At 37.5% G+C, this 19,178-nt stretch overlaps 1 protein-coding gene across 1 annotated transcript; it reads left to right on the top strand.

Annotated features, from left to right (window-relative positions):
- Positions 1-3,805: 3,805 nt before the first annotated feature.
- Positions 3,806-10,281, top strand: CFAP161 (cilia and flagella associated protein 161). Its single transcript, XM_066558622.1, has 7 exons — positions 3,806-3,903; positions 4,015-4,104; positions 4,273-4,508; positions 5,118-5,202; positions 6,060-6,218; positions 6,882-6,955; positions 7,881-10,281. Exons 1-7 carry the CDS (start codon positions 3,841-3,843, stop codon positions 8,056-8,058), a joined length of 885 nt encoding a protein of 294 aa, XP_066414719.1. The 5' UTR covers positions 3,806-3,840; the 3' UTR covers positions 8,059-10,281.
- Positions 10,282-19,178: the final 8,897 nt, after the last annotated feature.

Raw genomic sequence — 19,178 nt, 5'->3', positions numbered from 1 at the left:
AGTCAGCTGAGACTTCTTCTTAGCCAATGGCATGGCCAGTCTCATTGTTCTGGTCAGACACCTTGGAGAAATACTCCACAGCTTGGCAAAGAAGCATTTTCAAATGGCCTAAGGGTAGACATACATGATGCACAGTCCTGTGAAGAGATAAATGTAAGAAGCGATGGAGCTTTGTTAATGGTGTTTCTGCTCACACTGAACTATTTATTGCTGATGAAAGTCTTTTAGCTGATTCAAAGTTAATACAGATCTCTGAAAAATACATGTTATTTCTTGGAGACATACATTTAAAATTTCTATATTCTTTTCATAAATTACTGTTTCTGGTGTGACAATATTTTTCTGAGAGATACAGAACTCTAGTGGTTTTTCAAGTCCATCTGCTGAACGCAATTCAGCCAGGAAGAGGAGAAAATCTTCAAATAGCTGGCACAGTCAGTCATGATGGAACAGATCAATTTGAAGAGAAAATATTCATTATACAATTTCTCTAAAGGGAATGCTCTGTACAAATCTAAATTAGAAATCAGTAGAAAACACCATGGAGATGTGGATAACTCAATCCAAACTATCTGGCAAGTATTATTATTATTATTATTATTATTATTATTATTATTATTATTATTATTATTATTATTATTATTATTATTATTATTATTAGTCTTAGACACATTGAAAATTATTCCCTTGCCCTTCCCTCCTTCTCCAGCAGAATCCTTTGTTATAAACCAACAAATTAACAATAATATCCATTTTGAATGTCTTTAACCAGATCCCATAAATGAGTAAATTTCCACTCATATACCTGTATCAGCAAACTTACTGCCAATATGGCACACAAGAATCCTGCTCCTTTTCCTTGTAAAAGGTAGACTGAAAGGTCAGTTTAATGGATTGCTACATTTCAGAAAATAATGTACCATGAACAGGTTCACTGCTTCCCAGCAAAAATCATTACAGAAAAACTCCACACTGAATTCACAGCCAAAATGGGAGGCATCCCCACAAGTGGCAAAACAACAATCCTTAAATCATATCACATGAACTACTTCATTCCTTTTATTTGTTCTGTGAACAGAGGAGTGTTTGGGGCACAGGTTAGAATAAGAAACTGTAGTTATATTATTAACAAGTAGATTAATCACTTTAATAGCCAGAACCCTAATAACAGCAAAGAAAACTGATTCATAGCATGTGTCAGAATAATGCTAGTGTAAAATAATAACATGAAAGGAAACAAATTGTCCCAGAGAATGTTTTACTCCTGGTAATTTGGCATACTCACAAATTTCAAAAGGAAAATGAAAACAGGAAAAAAACCCCATAGCCACACTCCCAAGGTAGAAAAGGCAGGAATTAAAAACATTCCCATCCAACACATGTATGATTTGATGACTTAGTTTTAGTATTCTTTGCTCTTCTCAAAGTAAGATCACATTCATTTTTCATGAACTTAATATACATTCACACCCATTCAGACCCTGCCCTTTTAGCCAGACTGGACCACACACGATAATTGTAGTACTGATATTTACAATGCATTTATAATTTCAGGTATTTAAAACATGTTCTAGCTCACATATTTCTGACAAGCTTGGGGCAATTAAAAGTCTAACCAGCCCAGCATTTTATGTAAACTAATGGCATAGATAGCTCTATGTGTTATTTGGGGTCTTCTCAACAATCTAGTTATCTTTCATTAAAAAAGCAAAAAGAGAAGATAAAAAGGGTAAAAGATCTGCGACTCCAGAGAGCAGAACAGTCTCTGAAAGTAGCAGATTAAAATTTTACTTAATAATGACTTAAAAAAAACCAAAACAATACAAAAAAACCCCTGCAATATTATTGTATTCAGTAAATCACATAGACCTTTAATTCTGGTCTATTTGTATTCTGGCATAACTTGACACACAAACATAGGTCAATTCTTTTACAAGCACAGCTTTTCTTCACACCATTTAATAAAGCAAACAACTGTTAGGAGTAAACACAGATTTTATCTGCACATAAGGAAACTGAGTTGAACAGCCTGTAACCTTTCCTGCATGGAGGATGTTCAATTTTCCAACATTTTTATAGGGAACTCTTTTTGTTTGTTTACAGGAAATACTATGTAATCAGAAATCAAATCCTTCCAGGTGAGAAGGATACTCAGCATAATCCTGCTAAGAGATGCTTGGAGATATTTTTGTACACAGCTACATTTTAGTACAAATATTTCTCTCTGCATCAGAATGTGTAAGTAAATAAGTACAGACAGTGCAAAAGGCTACAAAACTATGGAAGCTTGCTGTGAATTCTGAATATTAGCTACATGCAACAGCAAGACAGTGCACCTGCTCTTAATGACACAGCTAAGCTTAACAGATGATTTTATAACATTATATTCATAATATATTTATAACATTATTTTCATAATAATGATTTATTACTGAATTTTGATTTAAGTGGCTTAATTCTGAAATAAGAAAAAGGTGTTTGGCTTTTGACATTCAGCTAAGATGAACAAAGTTTCTTCCTTATTTTAATTACAAGTTTCACCATTGCTGACAGTAGAGCTAGGTGCCACTTACCAGAACTGAACACTGAGTGGTGCTATTTGAACAAAAATGGATAGAATTTGGTCATTAAAAGTTTGGGATGTGCTAAATAACTTTTTGAGTGATAATTTTTTGGGTTAAAAAACAAACAGGAAAGAGCCAAGTTTGACGTGAATTATTGTCAAAAGTGCCTGATAAGATGTAGCCCAGCTGCCCATTCAAAAAACAATTTTCTTTTAATCTTTTTAAGTTGTCCAGCATTGAAACTTTATGATAGCAAGCTTGCAAGAAAACCGTGACAGTGGTAAAGGGATTAAATGTGTTGTGCAAGGATTAAAATCTTCTCTGAAGATCATTGACTTAGCCTATCTGGAAAATAAACACAGGGCATGGGCATAGTCACTTAGCTTAACTTGCCATGTAGATTTCAAACCAAGATAATAACAAAGCAAAACATTTACAATCGAAACATTCACCTAATACATTCACTCCCTCTAAACGCTGGGAAGTTTTTCACAATGAGGGTGGTAAAAACTTGCACAGGTTGCTCAGAGAGGTTGTCGCTGCTCAAGGTCACCTTGGATGGGGCTCGGAGCTCCGTGCTCTGGTGAAGGGCTCCCTGTCCACGGCAGGGGAGGGCTGAAACGAGGTGATTCTAAGGTGATTTCAACCCAAACTATTCTATGATTGACAGTATTCACACACAGCGCAGTGATAATGAACTGATTTGTTGTGTTAGACTGGTGCACATCTCTGTTTAACATGGAGTGTAAAAGGTGAGTGCCCGAGGAGGCTCTGGCCTGAGCTGCTCTCACTGCTCTGGAGGACAGACCGACACGGTAAGGGCAGAACAGGAGCGAACAGCCTCAAGCTGCCTTGGTCGAGCTCACACTGGGAACCGCTGCACCGAAAGGACTGGCCAGCACTGGAACGAGCTGCCAGGGCAGTGCTGGAGCCACCAACCCCGGGGGTATTGAAAAGAGGCGTGCACTTGGGGACATGGCTCCGGGAGGACCTGGCAGTGTTGGATTTAAAGTGGGACAGGACGATCTAAACTCTCTCGCGTCCTGTCAAATACTCCACGACCCCACGGCCCCTCACGGCCCCGCTCCGCCCTCAGCGCTGCTCAGGCCCCGCCCCTAGCCCCGCCCCGGCCAATCGCGGCTCCGCCCTCCCGGGACTGGCCAATCGCGGCTCCAGGCTCTCCGGGCTGGCCAATCGCGGCCCCTCCCTCTCGGGACTGGCCAATCGCGGCCCGGCTCGGTCGCTATGGCGACGCGGGACGCGGCCCGGCCTGGCCATGGCTTCCTACCGCCTCGGGGTCCGCATCGGGAACTGGCTGGAGGACGAGATCGCGCAGCAGGTACCGCCACCCTCGGGCACCGCCGCCTCCCCCCCGGCTCGCTAAATCCACTTTAAACCCGAGATCCTGGGTGCTGGATAACATATCTGCTCCTCTCTCCTTTGCCAACAGGACCTGCTGAGGGATTTTATCCGTAAGAGAGAGAAAGGACAACTTTTTGTACAGAGATTAGCCAGAATTAAAGAGAATATTTTCAAGAAGGTAATTTTTTGAAGAGGGTTGTGTCCACCTCCCCATGACCCCCACAGACTGGCATAACTCCTATTATTGTTCTGCATGCACTAAGAAAGCTACGGAAATTATACACTAAAATACTTCTGATGTTAGGTTCAGATAATTCTGTAAAGTACCATGTAAATTCTAATTCAGGTAGAGCTGTCTGTATCCACTGATGGATTTGTTCACTTTGGAGACACCGTGTTGCTTGTGAACCCAGACTGCACATCCCCGGAGGAGAGGGACCCCGAGCTGCGTGGCGATGTCACTCTGGCTGTTGACATGGAAGAAGTGTCCCTGTACTCAGATGAGCCCCTGCAGATCTCACGTGGACTCAGTGCAGTCAAGAGGGTGGACCCCATAGGTCGAAATGCTTTCTGTATTGTAAGGTCTGCTACTTTATTCTGAGTTGTTTTCAATTATTAGTTTACCTTTAGGTATCTTGTTTTGAGAAATACACAATGAAGTTTGCTTAATATACAAAGGAATAGGAGTAAATTTAATTTATTAAGAAAGAGTCTTCAATCATGCAGAAAGCTGAATTCTATACTGCATATTACTGTGATTAATTCCAATGACCTCTAAATCAGCTTAGGTGTGAAGACAGAATCAAGTTCACTGTATCATTTGATAAATTCTGCAGCTGTTTTTATTCCAGTTGCAGACAAAGCATGTCCAAATATCACTAGTATTAATATTCCCTCTCCTGCAAGCAGAAATGTGTCATTGCTTTTGCTTTCCATGAAGTGGACATGGTTCTGTTCTAAAAAACCCAGCATATTCTCTCTCTCAAATACATAGAACAAAAGAACAGGGTCCTGCTCAATAGTCAAAGGCTCTGCCTTAGGTTAAGATATTTTACCTATTTTAAAAGGTAAACAATACAAAATTTTGTCACAAAGCAACATCTAACTGTAGACCAAAACAGATAAAACCCCTAAACAATAGTAAAACTGATATTTGAATGTACTTTTTCTTCCTTTTTACAATTTTAACAGTGTTGATGGAAGTGCAGTGGGTGAACCACTTCGATATGGGCAGAATTTTCTTCTTGGGACAAAAGGAGGGGTTTCTGACAAACTGGTAAGGCACCAAAGTTACAAATGGCAGTGGTAACATATAGGCTCATAATGTGCATTGAATCCCTCTCTAAGAATAGATATATAAAGCTGTACACTGGTGCAACATCTTCGTTTTACAGAACAGGCTCAGAATCATGCATAGGTCAAGATAAGAAAAGCAAGTTTATGCTACTTGCCAGAGGTCAGGTGTGCAGACCAAGGGGGCTGTTAGCCAGAATGACTGAATAAAGGAAATCTAAAAGTGAAAGAAAAAGAAATCACAATTGGATTGTGAATCATGAAAGAATTCTTCAAGGAGATTTTAGGGTTTTTTTACTTTGAACAACTCACTTAGGTGTTGGACTTGATGGTCCTCGTGGGTCTCTTCCAACTCAGAATATTCTGTGAAACTCCAAAATGAGAAGATTTCCTTTCTTATGAAGATAATCCATAGTAGGAATAGAATGTCATGCACTATTCCATCATTCTGAGGAAGCAGACTTCTATTAAATGGAATCATTCTTTCCCTCTGCAAATTAAAAGCAAATAAGGCATTACACTTACGTATGCACTCAAAATAAATCACCACAACTTTGAAAAATTTTTCCTTCTCAACAATCACTTTGGTGAAATAAAAATATTTGGAATGTAAATTCAATTTTAAATTAGTATTCACAAATCTGCATATAGAATAACTACTTAATGGGTTTATCAACAGTATTGAATCTATCCTATGGGTTTTGCCTGCATAGTTTTAGCTGTGAAGACTGATCTATCAGGAGCCTAGAGAAAAGTTCTTTTGTTCAAAAATATGTTTCAAAATTACATATCTTGTTTCTTTTACATTAATACTGTCCTTACTATACTTTTTTTTTACAGTTTTATCTGGCAAGTGACCACAAAACATTTAGAGATTTTGCTAAAAAATCTCGCCTTCAGAAAGTATTTCTGACAGGTGAGATTTCCTATTTGACTTTCTGGCAAGCAAAGTCCTTGGATCCACAACTGCGTCTTGAACATGAAGGATGTCCAGTTCCTGTAAGACATTAAAACTGTAGGAAATGTTATGAAAATTTAATTGAAACAGGTGGACTACTGAGAAAAAAATGTTATGTTGGTTTTATTCACATATTTATGTGAGTTATGCCAGTTCTAACCTCTACTTTTAGGAAGGGGAGAGGGAAGGAACCATCTCTTTAACTAGGGATCTGCTAATAAAAATATTTGTTTCTACTGTTCATTTTGAAGTTGACTTGTTCAGTTTTTCTCATCAGAAATTTTCAAAGCTTGACATTATAATGTTGTGGGTGTGCATTACTTAGCTGTTTTTCAGGCCTTTTGGGACAGTAAATTCCATTTCCAATATTTGGAGATGGGATTAACTAAGAGGTCCTATACATTAAATGCCTAATAAAATTCTCAAGGCATCTGAATAAGTGGATGATTTTCCAAATGTTTTCAACCTTTTGTAAATACAGTATTTTCCTGTACCAGATAACTGCTAGGCTTCCTGAAGTGCTGGTGTACAAGAGAGTATCACAAATACAATTGTTCCTTCATAGCCTTGAACTAAAACACATTTACATGAATAAGCTCACTAACAAACACAGTCAAAATTAACTAATTGTTAAAGACAGTCTTTATTCACAGTACTGGTTTAAAAATGTTTGTCAAGTTCTTCCCTTGCTCTTTTTTTTCCAGACAGAAACTAAAATTATTATTACTCATTGCTACACCAATCGCAACTTAGCTGTTCCAAGGACCTTCTGTGTGTGGTAAGAGTAACTTACAACTGGCAGGGTGTGCACAGTGATGGGCCAACAGCAAGAATTACTGTGAGGAACAAGAGGATTGCTTTAAGAACACTTAAGCAGGAAATGGAAAATAATAGAAAATGCCATTCTCCTTTCCCTTATTTTACTTCTTGGCTGTAACATGTGCTGCTGGGTTGCTGCAGACAGTTGGTTCAGTCTTTGTTGTTTGGATTTTTTTTTCATTATCATATCATTCTTTTAGAGTTCTCTAGTTTATTAGTGGTTCTCCCTTTGAATATCTGGAGCAATGTCAGTTGTTTGGGTTACTTTTGGAGGAAAAAAATTATATACTTAGAAGTGTAAAGAACAAGGGAACTTAATAAAATCACAGTGCATAAAATTCTAGATGCTTATGTCCATCTGAATAAATGTCTCAACAAATCAAAGTTAATCTCTCAATTCAGTTAATATACATGCATTAAATTAATATTGATTAGGCACTGCTAAGGAGTACACCAATGTTTCCCATTAACTTGTTAGCAAGATCTGACTGAGGATTTGTGTCAGGTTTTTGAGGATGAAAAAGGTCTGAAAGTTTGAGGCTGAAGAAGTTATTAAGTAGCCAGAATCCTCCTCAGTCAGAGAGAAGTGGGGATGAGGGCATAACCAGCTTTTACAAATGTAGTTGTTCTATCAGGGCCTCTTTCTGCTGGGGCTAGCAAGATGTCATTTATTTTGGATTTCAGATTCCTAAATTATTCATAGGAAACAAAGTGGGTTATTTTGTTTCTTTTAAGTGTCTGGTATCTGAAAGTGCATGGTGATATTTCTGAGTATGCCAAGAGAAAAATGAGAAAATCTCACACAATTCCCAAGTAATGAAGATTTGCTGAATTTGTGTATATGTTAATTCTCCTTGCCCATTCCATCTCTTTTGACTTTGCAGGTCTTGTTTTGGAAGAGAATTTGAAGTAATTTGTCACAATTATCTTGACGCCTGCAGAGTTGAAGAAGATAAGAATTACTGGGAGATAATAACAGGAAATCCTGGTCCTGAAGATGGTACAAGGCCTGAAAGACCCAAAGCACTCCCAGAAGGGTATGAGAATAAATTAGCTTCATGAAAAGACAGAGGATATAAAAGCCCAAGACCACAGCCAGGAGAGGTTGATGAGACTGATTATTGTTTCTTTCTGTTTATATTTCAGTTTTAGAGATGTTTATTTTAAAAATGGAAATTAAAGTCTGCCATTAGTAATATTGCATAATCTCGTAAACTCATCAAGGTTATAATGGGCAAAAAACTCTTAAAATTTGATGAACAACATGAAAAAATTGTAAATCAGGAAAGGTTCCTTTTCCCATTTTCACATTCACTGATGGCAAAAGTTGTCAGAACTCTGGAAATCTAACAGATTTTCATTAAATTACTGCCTCTCAGAGTATACTTAACCAATTCTTCCAAAGCCAAACCAGTGTCACAGTTTTTAAAAGGGTGAGTGGACAGTTTCCAAAACACTGAAAACCAAACACACGCAAAGTTATCATGGGATGCTTTGACATTTAAAGTTCATCTGAAAGAAAGTTGGTTGTTGAGTTTGTTCCACCCTCCTTCCAGCACAACATTGCCAATTATTAAATTACAAGTCAGCCTTTTTTTACCTAGAGTTTATCTTCTAATTCATGGATATAAATTGAGTTTTTAATGTTTTCCCATGTATTTTAAACACTTTAATATCTAAAGTAATCGAGAGCTTGAGCACAGTGATACAGACTAGAGACTTAGAACAGCCTTTTCCATGCATCACCATGTTCCATTTACCTCTCACCCACAGCATTTTTCAATCCATAGTAATTTCTAACAAGTTTGAGAGTAAGGTAAAATTGTCAAAGAAAATCAGGCTCCCACAAGTTTCATGATAGTAAATGCCAAAGCAGAAAACAAATATGATATGCTGTAAGTTTATCCAGTAAGAAAAAGACTGTAGTCTATGTTCCTACCTAATTAGACAATGGAATATCCACATAAAAAAAAAATAAGGCCTTTGAGGGTAGAAATTTCAGCTGAAACTCACATTTACTTGAAAACAAAATCAACCAAGTATAAAATGCAAATACCTGGAAAACAGAGGTCATTACTGCATAGATTTACCTGTCTTTCTATAGAAGCTGAAAAAGCATCACAGAGAACCTTCTACTGTATGGCATTCCATTATATCTATTTAGTTAAACATATATTTATTTCATCTCCTACTGTACCACAAGAGCAGGCTCTTTCTGCACAAATAAGTGACAACCCAAGTAAAATGCTACACTGATATCCATTTATAAAAGATTCCAAAGATCTTCAGTGATCATAAAGGTCAATTAAAACTTTCTAAGTTTTCCAAAACAAACCCACTAAACTTCCACAAAAGAAGGGATTGGTCCAAACATATTTTTAAGCTCTTATTCCCAAATAATCTGTTTGAAGCCCACAAGTAAGGCCTACAAAGCTTTACCTTTATTCAATATAAATTAAGTCAGCAGGCTGCAGCATCTGGCATTTGGCATGCAGGATCTCAGAGCAGCAGGCAGATCATGCTGCTGTGACATCCTGCTTTGCTTTGAGGGACTGTACAGCAGAGGACAGCTTTAGAATCACACTCCTTGTGTGCAAACCTTTACCTATTACAGATGGGCTGTTACAGAGGAAATTATCTTTAGGAACTTTCACTTTTTCCTTTCATTTTCTATGTAAGCATAATTACCATGATTTGTGATGTTTTTCTAGAGGGTCTGTTCATAATCCAACATTCAGAGGTAAAAATATGCACATTTTCACAATGGATTGACCTAAGTCTGCTTATATTTTGTAGATATTAAAGTTTAGTAGATAAAGTTTTGTAGATATTTAATTTTAGTAAGACTTAAACTGCAGGAATGCACTGTAGTGTTTCTAATTTGCCCATTGGACTTTTACTGGTATTAGATGCAGCAATTTCAAATCTAAGTCTCTTAACTCTGGGTCAAATGTAGGAAACAAGAAGAAGCCATTTCTGAAAGGAAGCTTCGTGTAAACTCATGCAGGAATGAGGACTGTGTGGGCAGGGTGCCTGGGCTGGCTGATGTTTTGGGTAGGAGTGTTTGTGTGTGTGAGTGGAAGAAAAGCAATGCACCCTGTACAAAAACAAGCTTTGCAAAGACTTAGAGGAAAAAAAAAAGATAAACAGATGCAGAAATGAGTAAAAAAGCAGTTAATGTTGGAATTTGGTGCTGATTAAAAGTAGCTTGGAGACTTGTGTGTTTTGATCATTGTGCTCATTTGAAAGGATTTCTTGAGCTGAAAATAAACAGGATTGAATCAATACTCCTGATTCCATTAGCAGTGTTAAACCCACAGATTTTTACATAGCTCTTATATCATACAGTACATATTTATAATTCATCTAACTCACGATAACAGACACTTACTGATTCCCAATTTTTTTTAAAGCTGGTTTTTGCACTTTTTAATATTGTCCACACGATGGCAGCACAATTTCTAAACAGCACAATTCCTGCCGTGTCTGTAAAACAGCCTGAGATGTTAAAATCCAAACGAGTCCCTGAAACAATGCCACAGAAGGAAACCGAGTTAAAACAGACTTGAATTCTAGGCTAGGGTATGTCATTAGTGTTATATAATCTTTCTGGAAAATAAAGTTAAGCACAAAGGTAGACACATTGCACACAATCAACTTCTTTATATTAATTGGAACATTAAGTAATTTGTAACAAAAGTGTAATTAGAGGAACTTAGGAGCTTTTTCTTTCACTTTCTGTGTAAAGATATGAAACTTGGTGCGTGACAAGCAATGCATATTTTTATAGGGCTACTGTTATTGCTTTTGCCAATTTACAGAAATTAAAATTATTCCCATTTTCACAACAGATTGACATAATTCTGCTTTGATTCTGTAGGTATTAAACTAGGAAAACAATCAAGCTGTGTAGAGTGCACTGTAGGGTTTGTAATTTATCCATTTGCTGACAAACACAGGATTTATTATAAAGAATGATGGGATTGAATATTAGTGGAGAGTATGAACAATCCTGCTATTTCCAGTTAGAATCACAATATTTCTGCTGGATAAGGCAATGGAGACCTGAACCACACCCCAGACCTGACCACTGTGTTGGTTTTTCTTGTCCTAATACTGTGTATGATGAAATAAGGGCAGTGATGTTTCTCTCCTTTAAAATGCACTTTGTTTTTTGTAGGTGTATGTATTTAAAAACCTTTTAATACTTCTTCCAAATTCCACCCAATATGGATAGCTCCACAAAGTACATTGTGGGAAGATAAAACTCACTTTGCCTCCATCCCAGACAGCTCAAGAGCTGTTAGGATGAAGCTGATCCTGAGCTATTAGTCCTTGCTGAGGGCCAGGGTGCATTAGTCCAAATTTAGTGCTGTGTTACAACAGCTTTTCACAGGCCTGAGGCACAGAGAGTGCTCATATCTGCACGTTTTGCTGTGCAGTTGGGTGTTAGCAGCACAATATTGAATTAAAGAGAACTCAGAGTCAGCAAAGAAAAGCTGACTGGTTAACTCACACTTAACACTGGAAAATGAAAATCCAGTTAAAATATGCCTTTTCACTTCCCTCTCTTGCACATTCTTCCCCAGCTCATATTTCACATCACATCACTTCTCTGCCATGTTGTCTAGCCCAAATGTACTGATTTACTGTGGTTATAAAGTGCTCTTCAGCACTCAGCACAAGTTCTTGGCCTCACACCTAATCACATCAGTATCTCCAGAGCTGCTTTTCTGTTCAGTGATTGTCACAAAGTATTGTTTTAGCTCAGACAGCTGATAGAGGAGGAAGCCATATGCAGGTTTAGTAACTAAATAAAACATCTGAGGGGAAAAAAAGACACAGAGAGCATTACAGTAAAATTCTACACATCAGTGGAAGAAAATATCCAAGCACTGGAAAATTTGGTGGAGTTGGCAGGTAAGAGGGTGATTTTGATAACATCTGTGCCCACTCACCCTAAATTAATATTGCATGTCTGTTGTAATTTGAGTGGGGTGGGTGTGAAATGATCTTTTAAAACCATAGCTGCTGTTTTAGAAACACTTAAGACTTTAATGTATGAGAATTAAACTAAGGAGGCCACAAAAGAAAAAAAAATACAGATGTGATATGCAAAATACTTGTGTGAAAATTATGAAATCTCTGTGTCAGTTTGTCAGCTACACTTCTAACTATATTCTATTTTAGGCTTTGTCCCAGATCTTGTATCCACTCTCTGCCTGACCTGCCTTGTTTCCTTGCCTGAACACAGCACAGAGGAGCAAACCTTGCTCTGTCAGCTCTCCCCTTCATGCTGGTTTGACTTTGCCCTGCAAGCTGTAAAAGAGAATATAATCCTCAATGCTCCATTCTCCTGGCAAAGAGGAGGAGTGGGAAAATCTGTCACCTTGCTGTGACAGCAGGGATATGAGCAGCCATAAGGATATAAACTGCAGGATTTGCATGATAAATTAGCATTACTGACAAGAAGAGGGATAACTTGGCATAAAGACACAGGGAGACCCTTCCACTTTGGGGTTTTGGGGGATTTTTTTGGTCAACACTGTGTGCAGAGGGTATGTAATGAAACAATTGACACTTTTCTTCCCTTATTTTTCCACTGCTGGGCTTGTAAAAGGCAACATTCACTCAACAGAAGAAAATTGTCAGTATGGTGCTAGAAAGTATTGCTACAACTGAAGCACCTTCTCTTGAAAAGTTTCTATATTTTCTGGCAAGGAGTACTCAAAGTACAGCAGAATAGGTCCAAACATTTAAAAATGCCTGATGACATTAATGCCCACGTTCAGTGATGAAATTAATTCATACACATGAATCTCTGCTCTGAGTTTATACAAGAAACTCAGAGAGCTGATTTCCCAACATCTGTTAAATGCTGCTTCATACAATACGTCAAAACAAAACTAAACAGACCATCCAGTTAGAGGCCAGCTAGAATATATGTTTCTATAATGCTGGTCTTGTTTTAATTATAGCCTCCTTGGGGCAGGGACCATATCTTCATCTTCATCATTTTTTTCCAAATACAAAGAACTTCAGCAGAGAAGCTCAGTAAGTAATAGCATAAAGCTGTTATGAAAAGATTTTGTAAGATGACAAGAAACTGAAATAAACCTGGTGCAAATAACCAGAGATATGGGCACATGAAATCTGCACATAAAGTAATGCCAAGTAGCAAACTCTTAGTGTGGGGTAAAAAGATTCAGCTGCCCAAGTAATTCTGATGTTAGTAGGAGTTGCTAGGAGAACATCCCACAAACCACAGTGCTGTCCCTATGGGTCTGACAAACCCACAGAGGGGAATAAGAATTATCCATGGCAGTATTTATTTTTATGCATATATTTAGGTTTTTTAATTATATGGCATACAAGTTAAAAATACCTAACCAACTCTTAGCACAAGTCCCATTTGCAACAGAGACACCAGTCCTGAGAGACTGAAGAACTGTTTCTTCAGTTTTTTTCATGTTAAAATTTCCAGATATTATGTTGCACATACCCTTGGAGATCTTGGTCTAAGATAATTTTCAAAAATCGTATTTAGATGTTCCTGTAAACATTACTGGTACAATTTATAAAGATATTAAATTCCTAAGCAAAATGAAAGCAAGAAACTAGTGAATAAGCAGAGCACTGAACTGAAGTTTGAATTACTTTTCCTTTATGTTCAAATCTCTTATAAATCCTGAAATGCTAATAACTGTGGATAATTGTTTTAGGGTCTCTAAAAGATCAAACACAGAGGTTTTTGAAATCCATGTCAGACAGAAACTTCTATGCTTCCTCCCTGGTTTCCTACCGCTCCTCTTGCTTAGACTTTCTGCCTCTTCCATATCCTGAAGAAACAACTGGGCAGTTGTTTGGGGAAAAGTTTAAGGTTCATCAGCTTTTCCGGTCTTTTTGCTGACAATTTTGGCAGCATCAGTTTAGCCAGAACACCCAAGATGTATTATAGTCTGAAAAATAACCAGTGAATGTAACTGTGCCATGAAAATAAACACTTAGAGAAATATAAATGAATTTCTGCTATATACACATACACACTCTGGGAACTTTTATGCTAACATGGAAATCACATCCAGTTCAGCATAGGCAGGAAAACAATCTTCCCTCATGTAAGACAATTAACTGGTTTCTTTGAAGCTACCTGAAATAATTAGTTCTTTCAGTGTAACCTACAGTGGTTGGGGACATATTCAGGTCTGGTTATGAATGGCTCCATGGCATCACATGGTGATCCAGAACAACACTCTAGCTATTGTTTCACTATGCACCCTTTTTCCTTTCTGTTTTCATTCCCCTTTCTGCTTTCTCAGGTTCTACTCACAGTCTTACAGAGAAACTAAAAATTTGCCTTAAGATGGCTCAGCATATTGAGCTGTGCTCTTTGTCCATCCTAAGCCAGTCAGGGTGATAATTCTCTCCAGAGCATATTGAGCAGAGGACCTAGATCACTTTGTGGTCAATAATTCATAATTACAACAAAAGCAACTTTTAACCTTGTTGGCATAATTTCTGTGATAAGCTCCCAATTTATTTTACTGTGTTTTGTGAATTTGCTGCCAAAAATGGCAGCTGAAATTTACTTTTAAGACTTTCTGAAACACCAGCTTTGGATCAAATCAGGAATTCTGCCAGAAATCACCATATTATAAGAAATGTTTATGACCATTAAAACATTTTTAGTTCTTGAATCAAAGTAACTTACATTAATAATTTAGTCAGGTTGCTGTGGTATTAGCTGAATACATTTCAGGTGTCTCAAGCAGGCACAGTTGAAGCCATCAGCATTCAAACTCTTGGACAGAATGGCAGCTTGAAAGGCAGCTAAAGAATGCCTCCTGCTTTGTTGCCTTGGAAGGGGAAGCCAATCAGGATAAAAGGGAAGGGCTGAGTATGAAACTGCAAATCTTAGAGTCTTAATGCAGCTAGCTGTGGCCTGGCAAGCCCTTGAGGAAAGCAGTCAGCCATGGTAGTCACCTAGACAGCCACCCACAGCTGCATGGCATTACAAATTCATGCTTATCCCTGCTGTGAAATAGAATGTCCAATAGATAATAATTACAAATATGGGAGTGGGCTCATTTCTTACATAGATGGTAAATTGCTGTAGCTCAGGTAAGGAGCAGTAGTTAACTTTGTCTTTTATTTTTATGGCAATGCTGGAACTCAGTGATCATGCTAGAGATAAAAAACAGAGACCAGCCAAGCCAAAAATCCCCTCTGCTTGAGCTTTGTATCTCCAGTCACTGTTTCAAAGGAAGACAAACCTCTTTCCATTTCCCTGTCCATCACAGGTAATGGTGTTCTGCTCTGCATTTCCTTATGTGTCTATCACGTGCCCTCTCTTCCTTCATTTACTATATCTGTGCACCACTACTCCTACTGGGCATAGGCATTTCATAAAGGTAGTAAGAAGTAGATTGTGGAAGTTTATTAGGGGCTAATAAGAAAAACAAAGAAATATTACAAAGAAAATTTTTTCATTGCTCTTAAGTATGTTGGCATTGCAAAGTTTTCCATAAAATATGTCTGCCTATACTTGCTCTCAAATGGCACCAAATTCCACAGGTTGAATGAATCAAATTAATAATTTTGATTAAGTTATCAATTTATCCAGACACAAGTTCCCTGGATGTCGTATTTTTTTAATCCACATTTGCTTTTCAGAAACAAATTACAATTTGTTTAAAAGGAATGCATGTAGCTATCTCAATAATTACATGACCCCTGTATGGCATCACATGCATGACCTTTGATACAACATAGCTTATTGTTCTCATTGCTTGTTGAAATTTTGGTGCTTCCAGAAGCACTTGAAATTCAACATTTTTATCTGCCCCTTGCTAATTAATATCTAACCATATATCAACTGATTGTGCCGTGTTGGGCGGTTATGGAATTTTGTCTGTATGTGTTAACTGATTTTAAACAGTGCCACACTTTGGGACTACTGAATGGTTTCTTCTGAACACTGGGCTTTATACAGCATTCAGAAACACCAACACAAATTCCTGCTTCCTATGAAATTAGCTTAACAAGGATTTGGGGAGTAACTATTTGCACTCCACGGTTGATGTGTGCGACCTTTTCGTCCAAGCAATTATTTCTGAGAACAGAATGTTCATTCATCATGGAAAGAATTGAGGCAAAGTCAATTTATACCATACATTTAGCCTGTTACATGACACAACCATTTGCTGTTTGATTTTAGAAGTTAAGCACTACATAAAATCCAACAAATGGTGAAGGATTTTGGTCAACCCATGTAATCTATTATAATCTTAGGTTTTTTGCAATATTATCATGTTATTGTTATAAGAAAATATGTCAGAATTGGTATAAATGCTCTACAATAATTATTCAGATCTATTTGAACATATTCTACCAAAGAGAACTTTTTATCATGCCAGGGTAGTTCACCAGTTTTTGCAAATGAGCTGTGTAATTAAGTGAGAACAGTCCTCCTGTGTAATTGTCATGAAGAGAATATTCATCACCTGGAATTCTATGTGCTTCAACATAACAGCATATTTGGTAAGTTTCCTGAGGGTGGGACAATGAAGTTGAAACTGAAATGAAAAGCAATAACGGAGTTCTTAAAGAGTTCAGAAACCATCCATGAAACCAAATTTACAGAGAAAGAGAGCACAAACTAAAACTCTTCAAAATATATTTAAACTTTCAGGACTGCCTCTCCCTGTGGAGAATCCAATATGATATTAAGCTTCTACAGGTGAACCTAGGTTATTTTCCCCACAGAAGTAAAAGAAAGATGATTACAACTTAGTAGACAAATATAGCCACAGTTATATTCTTCAAAAACAGTCTACAAAGTTCTGTGTTGATATATTTCTGCCTTGTTCATTGAAGCTAAAAAGTTTGCTTGAAAGAGCATTTTAAAGATCAAAGAGGATTCACCTTTGCTGCAGTTAAAAACAGTTTGTCTCATACAGTTCCTGTTACTGCAGAAAAAATACTGGTATGATAAAGTCACTGGTTATGCAATAAAAGTGTATTGGGTTTAAGTCTCACATTTCATTAAGCTGTGTAACATTTGTATGTTGAATACAATCAGGACAACACATAGTAAGTAACAATTAATAACTTCACTTAGGTAAAGAGAACAAACCATTAGTGAGGTGAATTCATTTCACCTGATCTTAACAATTACTACATTGCATTCTTCCAGTCATTAATGCAAAATATGAATGACTGAGCAGGCTTTTGAAAAAAGAGCTAAACAGAAAGGTAGCTCCCAAAATTGATTAGGAGGATATTAAATGTTGAGATGAGATCAGCCACTTTTCCAAAACCAGTATATCACTGCTGTGATAACTTGCATAGAGCAGAATAAACATTCCAGGAAGTTCTAATTACCTTAATGATGAACTCCTGTGTAACCACATTTGTGATTCAAATGCATCTGCCCTCATGTTCCCATGCTCTGAATTCTGCCTCATGCTGGTATGTACACAGAGTGCAAAGGCATCACATTGCAACAATCTGCTGGAAGAAAATAAAACAAATTCTTTAGTTCTTACTGCAAAACACAGTCCTTAGACTTCTTATGATGGTTTTCTGAACTCTTCCCACCTTGTTGCCATCTGTGTTAAAATGAGTGGATGCCAGAATTGGACATGGAGTGCTCATTTAATGCTTTATTCAGCAGTAAGGATCCTGTTCTTCTTTGATGCTTTTTGGCACATGCATCCATTTTCAAGGCTGCATCCAAGACCTCAGTGAGGGTGGGTGGCCTGGAGATAGCTGGAGAAAAGAGTTACATCCTCACACCCCACTCCACTTCCCACTTCTCTTTGCTTGAGCAGTTTGAGAGCAAAACAAGCTGTTCCACTGCGGCCAAGGAGGCAGGGAGGGGAAGATGGAGAGGGGACATTTGGTGCACAGAAGAGCAGGCTTGAGCTCTGTAGTTAGACTAAGAGCACCTGGGAGCTGCTTTTCTGAATTCAGCTGTGAGAGGATTATTCCACACAGCTCTGGAGAGGCTGACAGAGACTCTTCTTGCAAATTGAGGTTTTAACTTCCTCTGTCCTGCCATTCTGCTCTTCTAGGTAAACTCTAGCTTTGACTTTAGCTACGCTGGCTGTACTTGTCCCTGCCAAGCTTTAACAGCCAATTATGATTAAATTCTTTTAAAAAGACATTAGAATAATGGATAAAAGTATAATCTTAGGGGTATAACCTAGTTGTTTATTTTAAATGTCATAAAATGTCTAAGGATAAAGAATAGCAGAGGACTAAGAAATATATTATGACAGAAAATTGTAAAGATTAAAGAAAAAAATACAAGTCAATGGTTATTTTGAGCTGGGAAGTATATTAACAAGTAGAGTCCTAAGACCCACACCAAAAATGGGTTAATTTAAACTATATGCTACTCATCTGGAAAGGAAGCATTCAGTAGCAGAGACAGCATAATTGGGAATTATGTGATCATTTAAAAAAGCCATGACTTAAAAAAAGCCCCAAGAGCAAACAAAACAAAAGAAAAGCCTAGAAGAGGGGACCAAAAAAGATGGTAGCTGAAATTCAGTGTAGGCAAGCATGAGGTAATGTGTACTAAAAGGAACAACTTGAACTACTCGTATACACTTGATGGTTTGCAAAATCACTCAAGAAAAAGATCTAGGCGTTACTGCAGACAGCTTAATGGAAACTTCTACTCAGGGCACACTAGTGGTCAAAAAAAGCAAACAAAATGTCAAACTATATTAAAGATGGATTGAAGAATAATACTGGAAAGAACAACAATGCCACCAAATACATCAACAAAGTATTCTTCATTTTAAGATTAGGTTATTTTGCTTTCATTGTATGAAAAGAAATGGGAATCACCTAGAAAAAGAAATTAAATGGGATTTAGGGGCATTGATAAAGTACAAAATGAAAGATATTTAAAAGGTATCAAAATTATGACATCCTTCAAATTAAGGGTTTTTTTTTTTCCTGAACAACTTCTCTATTTCTCAGTCCTTGAGTTTGCAAAAAATGTTAGCAGGAGCATATCTGTCCCTTTGTCATATCTACTGAGATAAGTGACATGCAGACTGTGGATGAGCTTCCTTTGAGCACGAGGCCTGAATGTAATTTCCATGCTGCTCTAGAGAAAACTGCAAAGGGTCAGAACCTCCCTGCTCTGCTAAGCCCAGTCTGCAGAG

The sequence above is a fragment of the Molothrus aeneus genome, chromosome 13 (genome assembly GCF_037042795.1).
Source record: "Molothrus aeneus isolate 106 chromosome 13, BPBGC_Maene_1.0, whole genome shotgun sequence".
Lineage (NCBI taxonomy): Eukaryota > Metazoa > Chordata > Aves > Passeriformes > Icteridae > Molothrus > Molothrus aeneus.
The sequence above is the reverse complement of the archived record's forward strand: the minus strand, read 5'-3'. Positions and strand labels throughout refer to the sequence as shown.

Excerpts from the sequence above, each read along its gene's own strand:
- CFAP161 (XM_066558622.1), top strand. The coding sequence starts at position 3,841 with ATGGCTTCCTACCGCCTCGGGGTCCGCATCGGGAACTGGCTGGAGGAC. Across the intron at positions 4,509-5,117 it reads AATGCTTTCTGTATTGTAAG|TGTTGATGGAAGTGCAGTGG; the intron begins GTCTGCTACTTT and ends CAATTTTAACAG. Across the intron at positions 6,956-7,880 it reads CCAAGGACCTTCTGTGTGTG|GTCTTGTTTTGGAAGAGAAT; the intron begins GTAAGAGTAACT and ends TTGACTTTGCAG.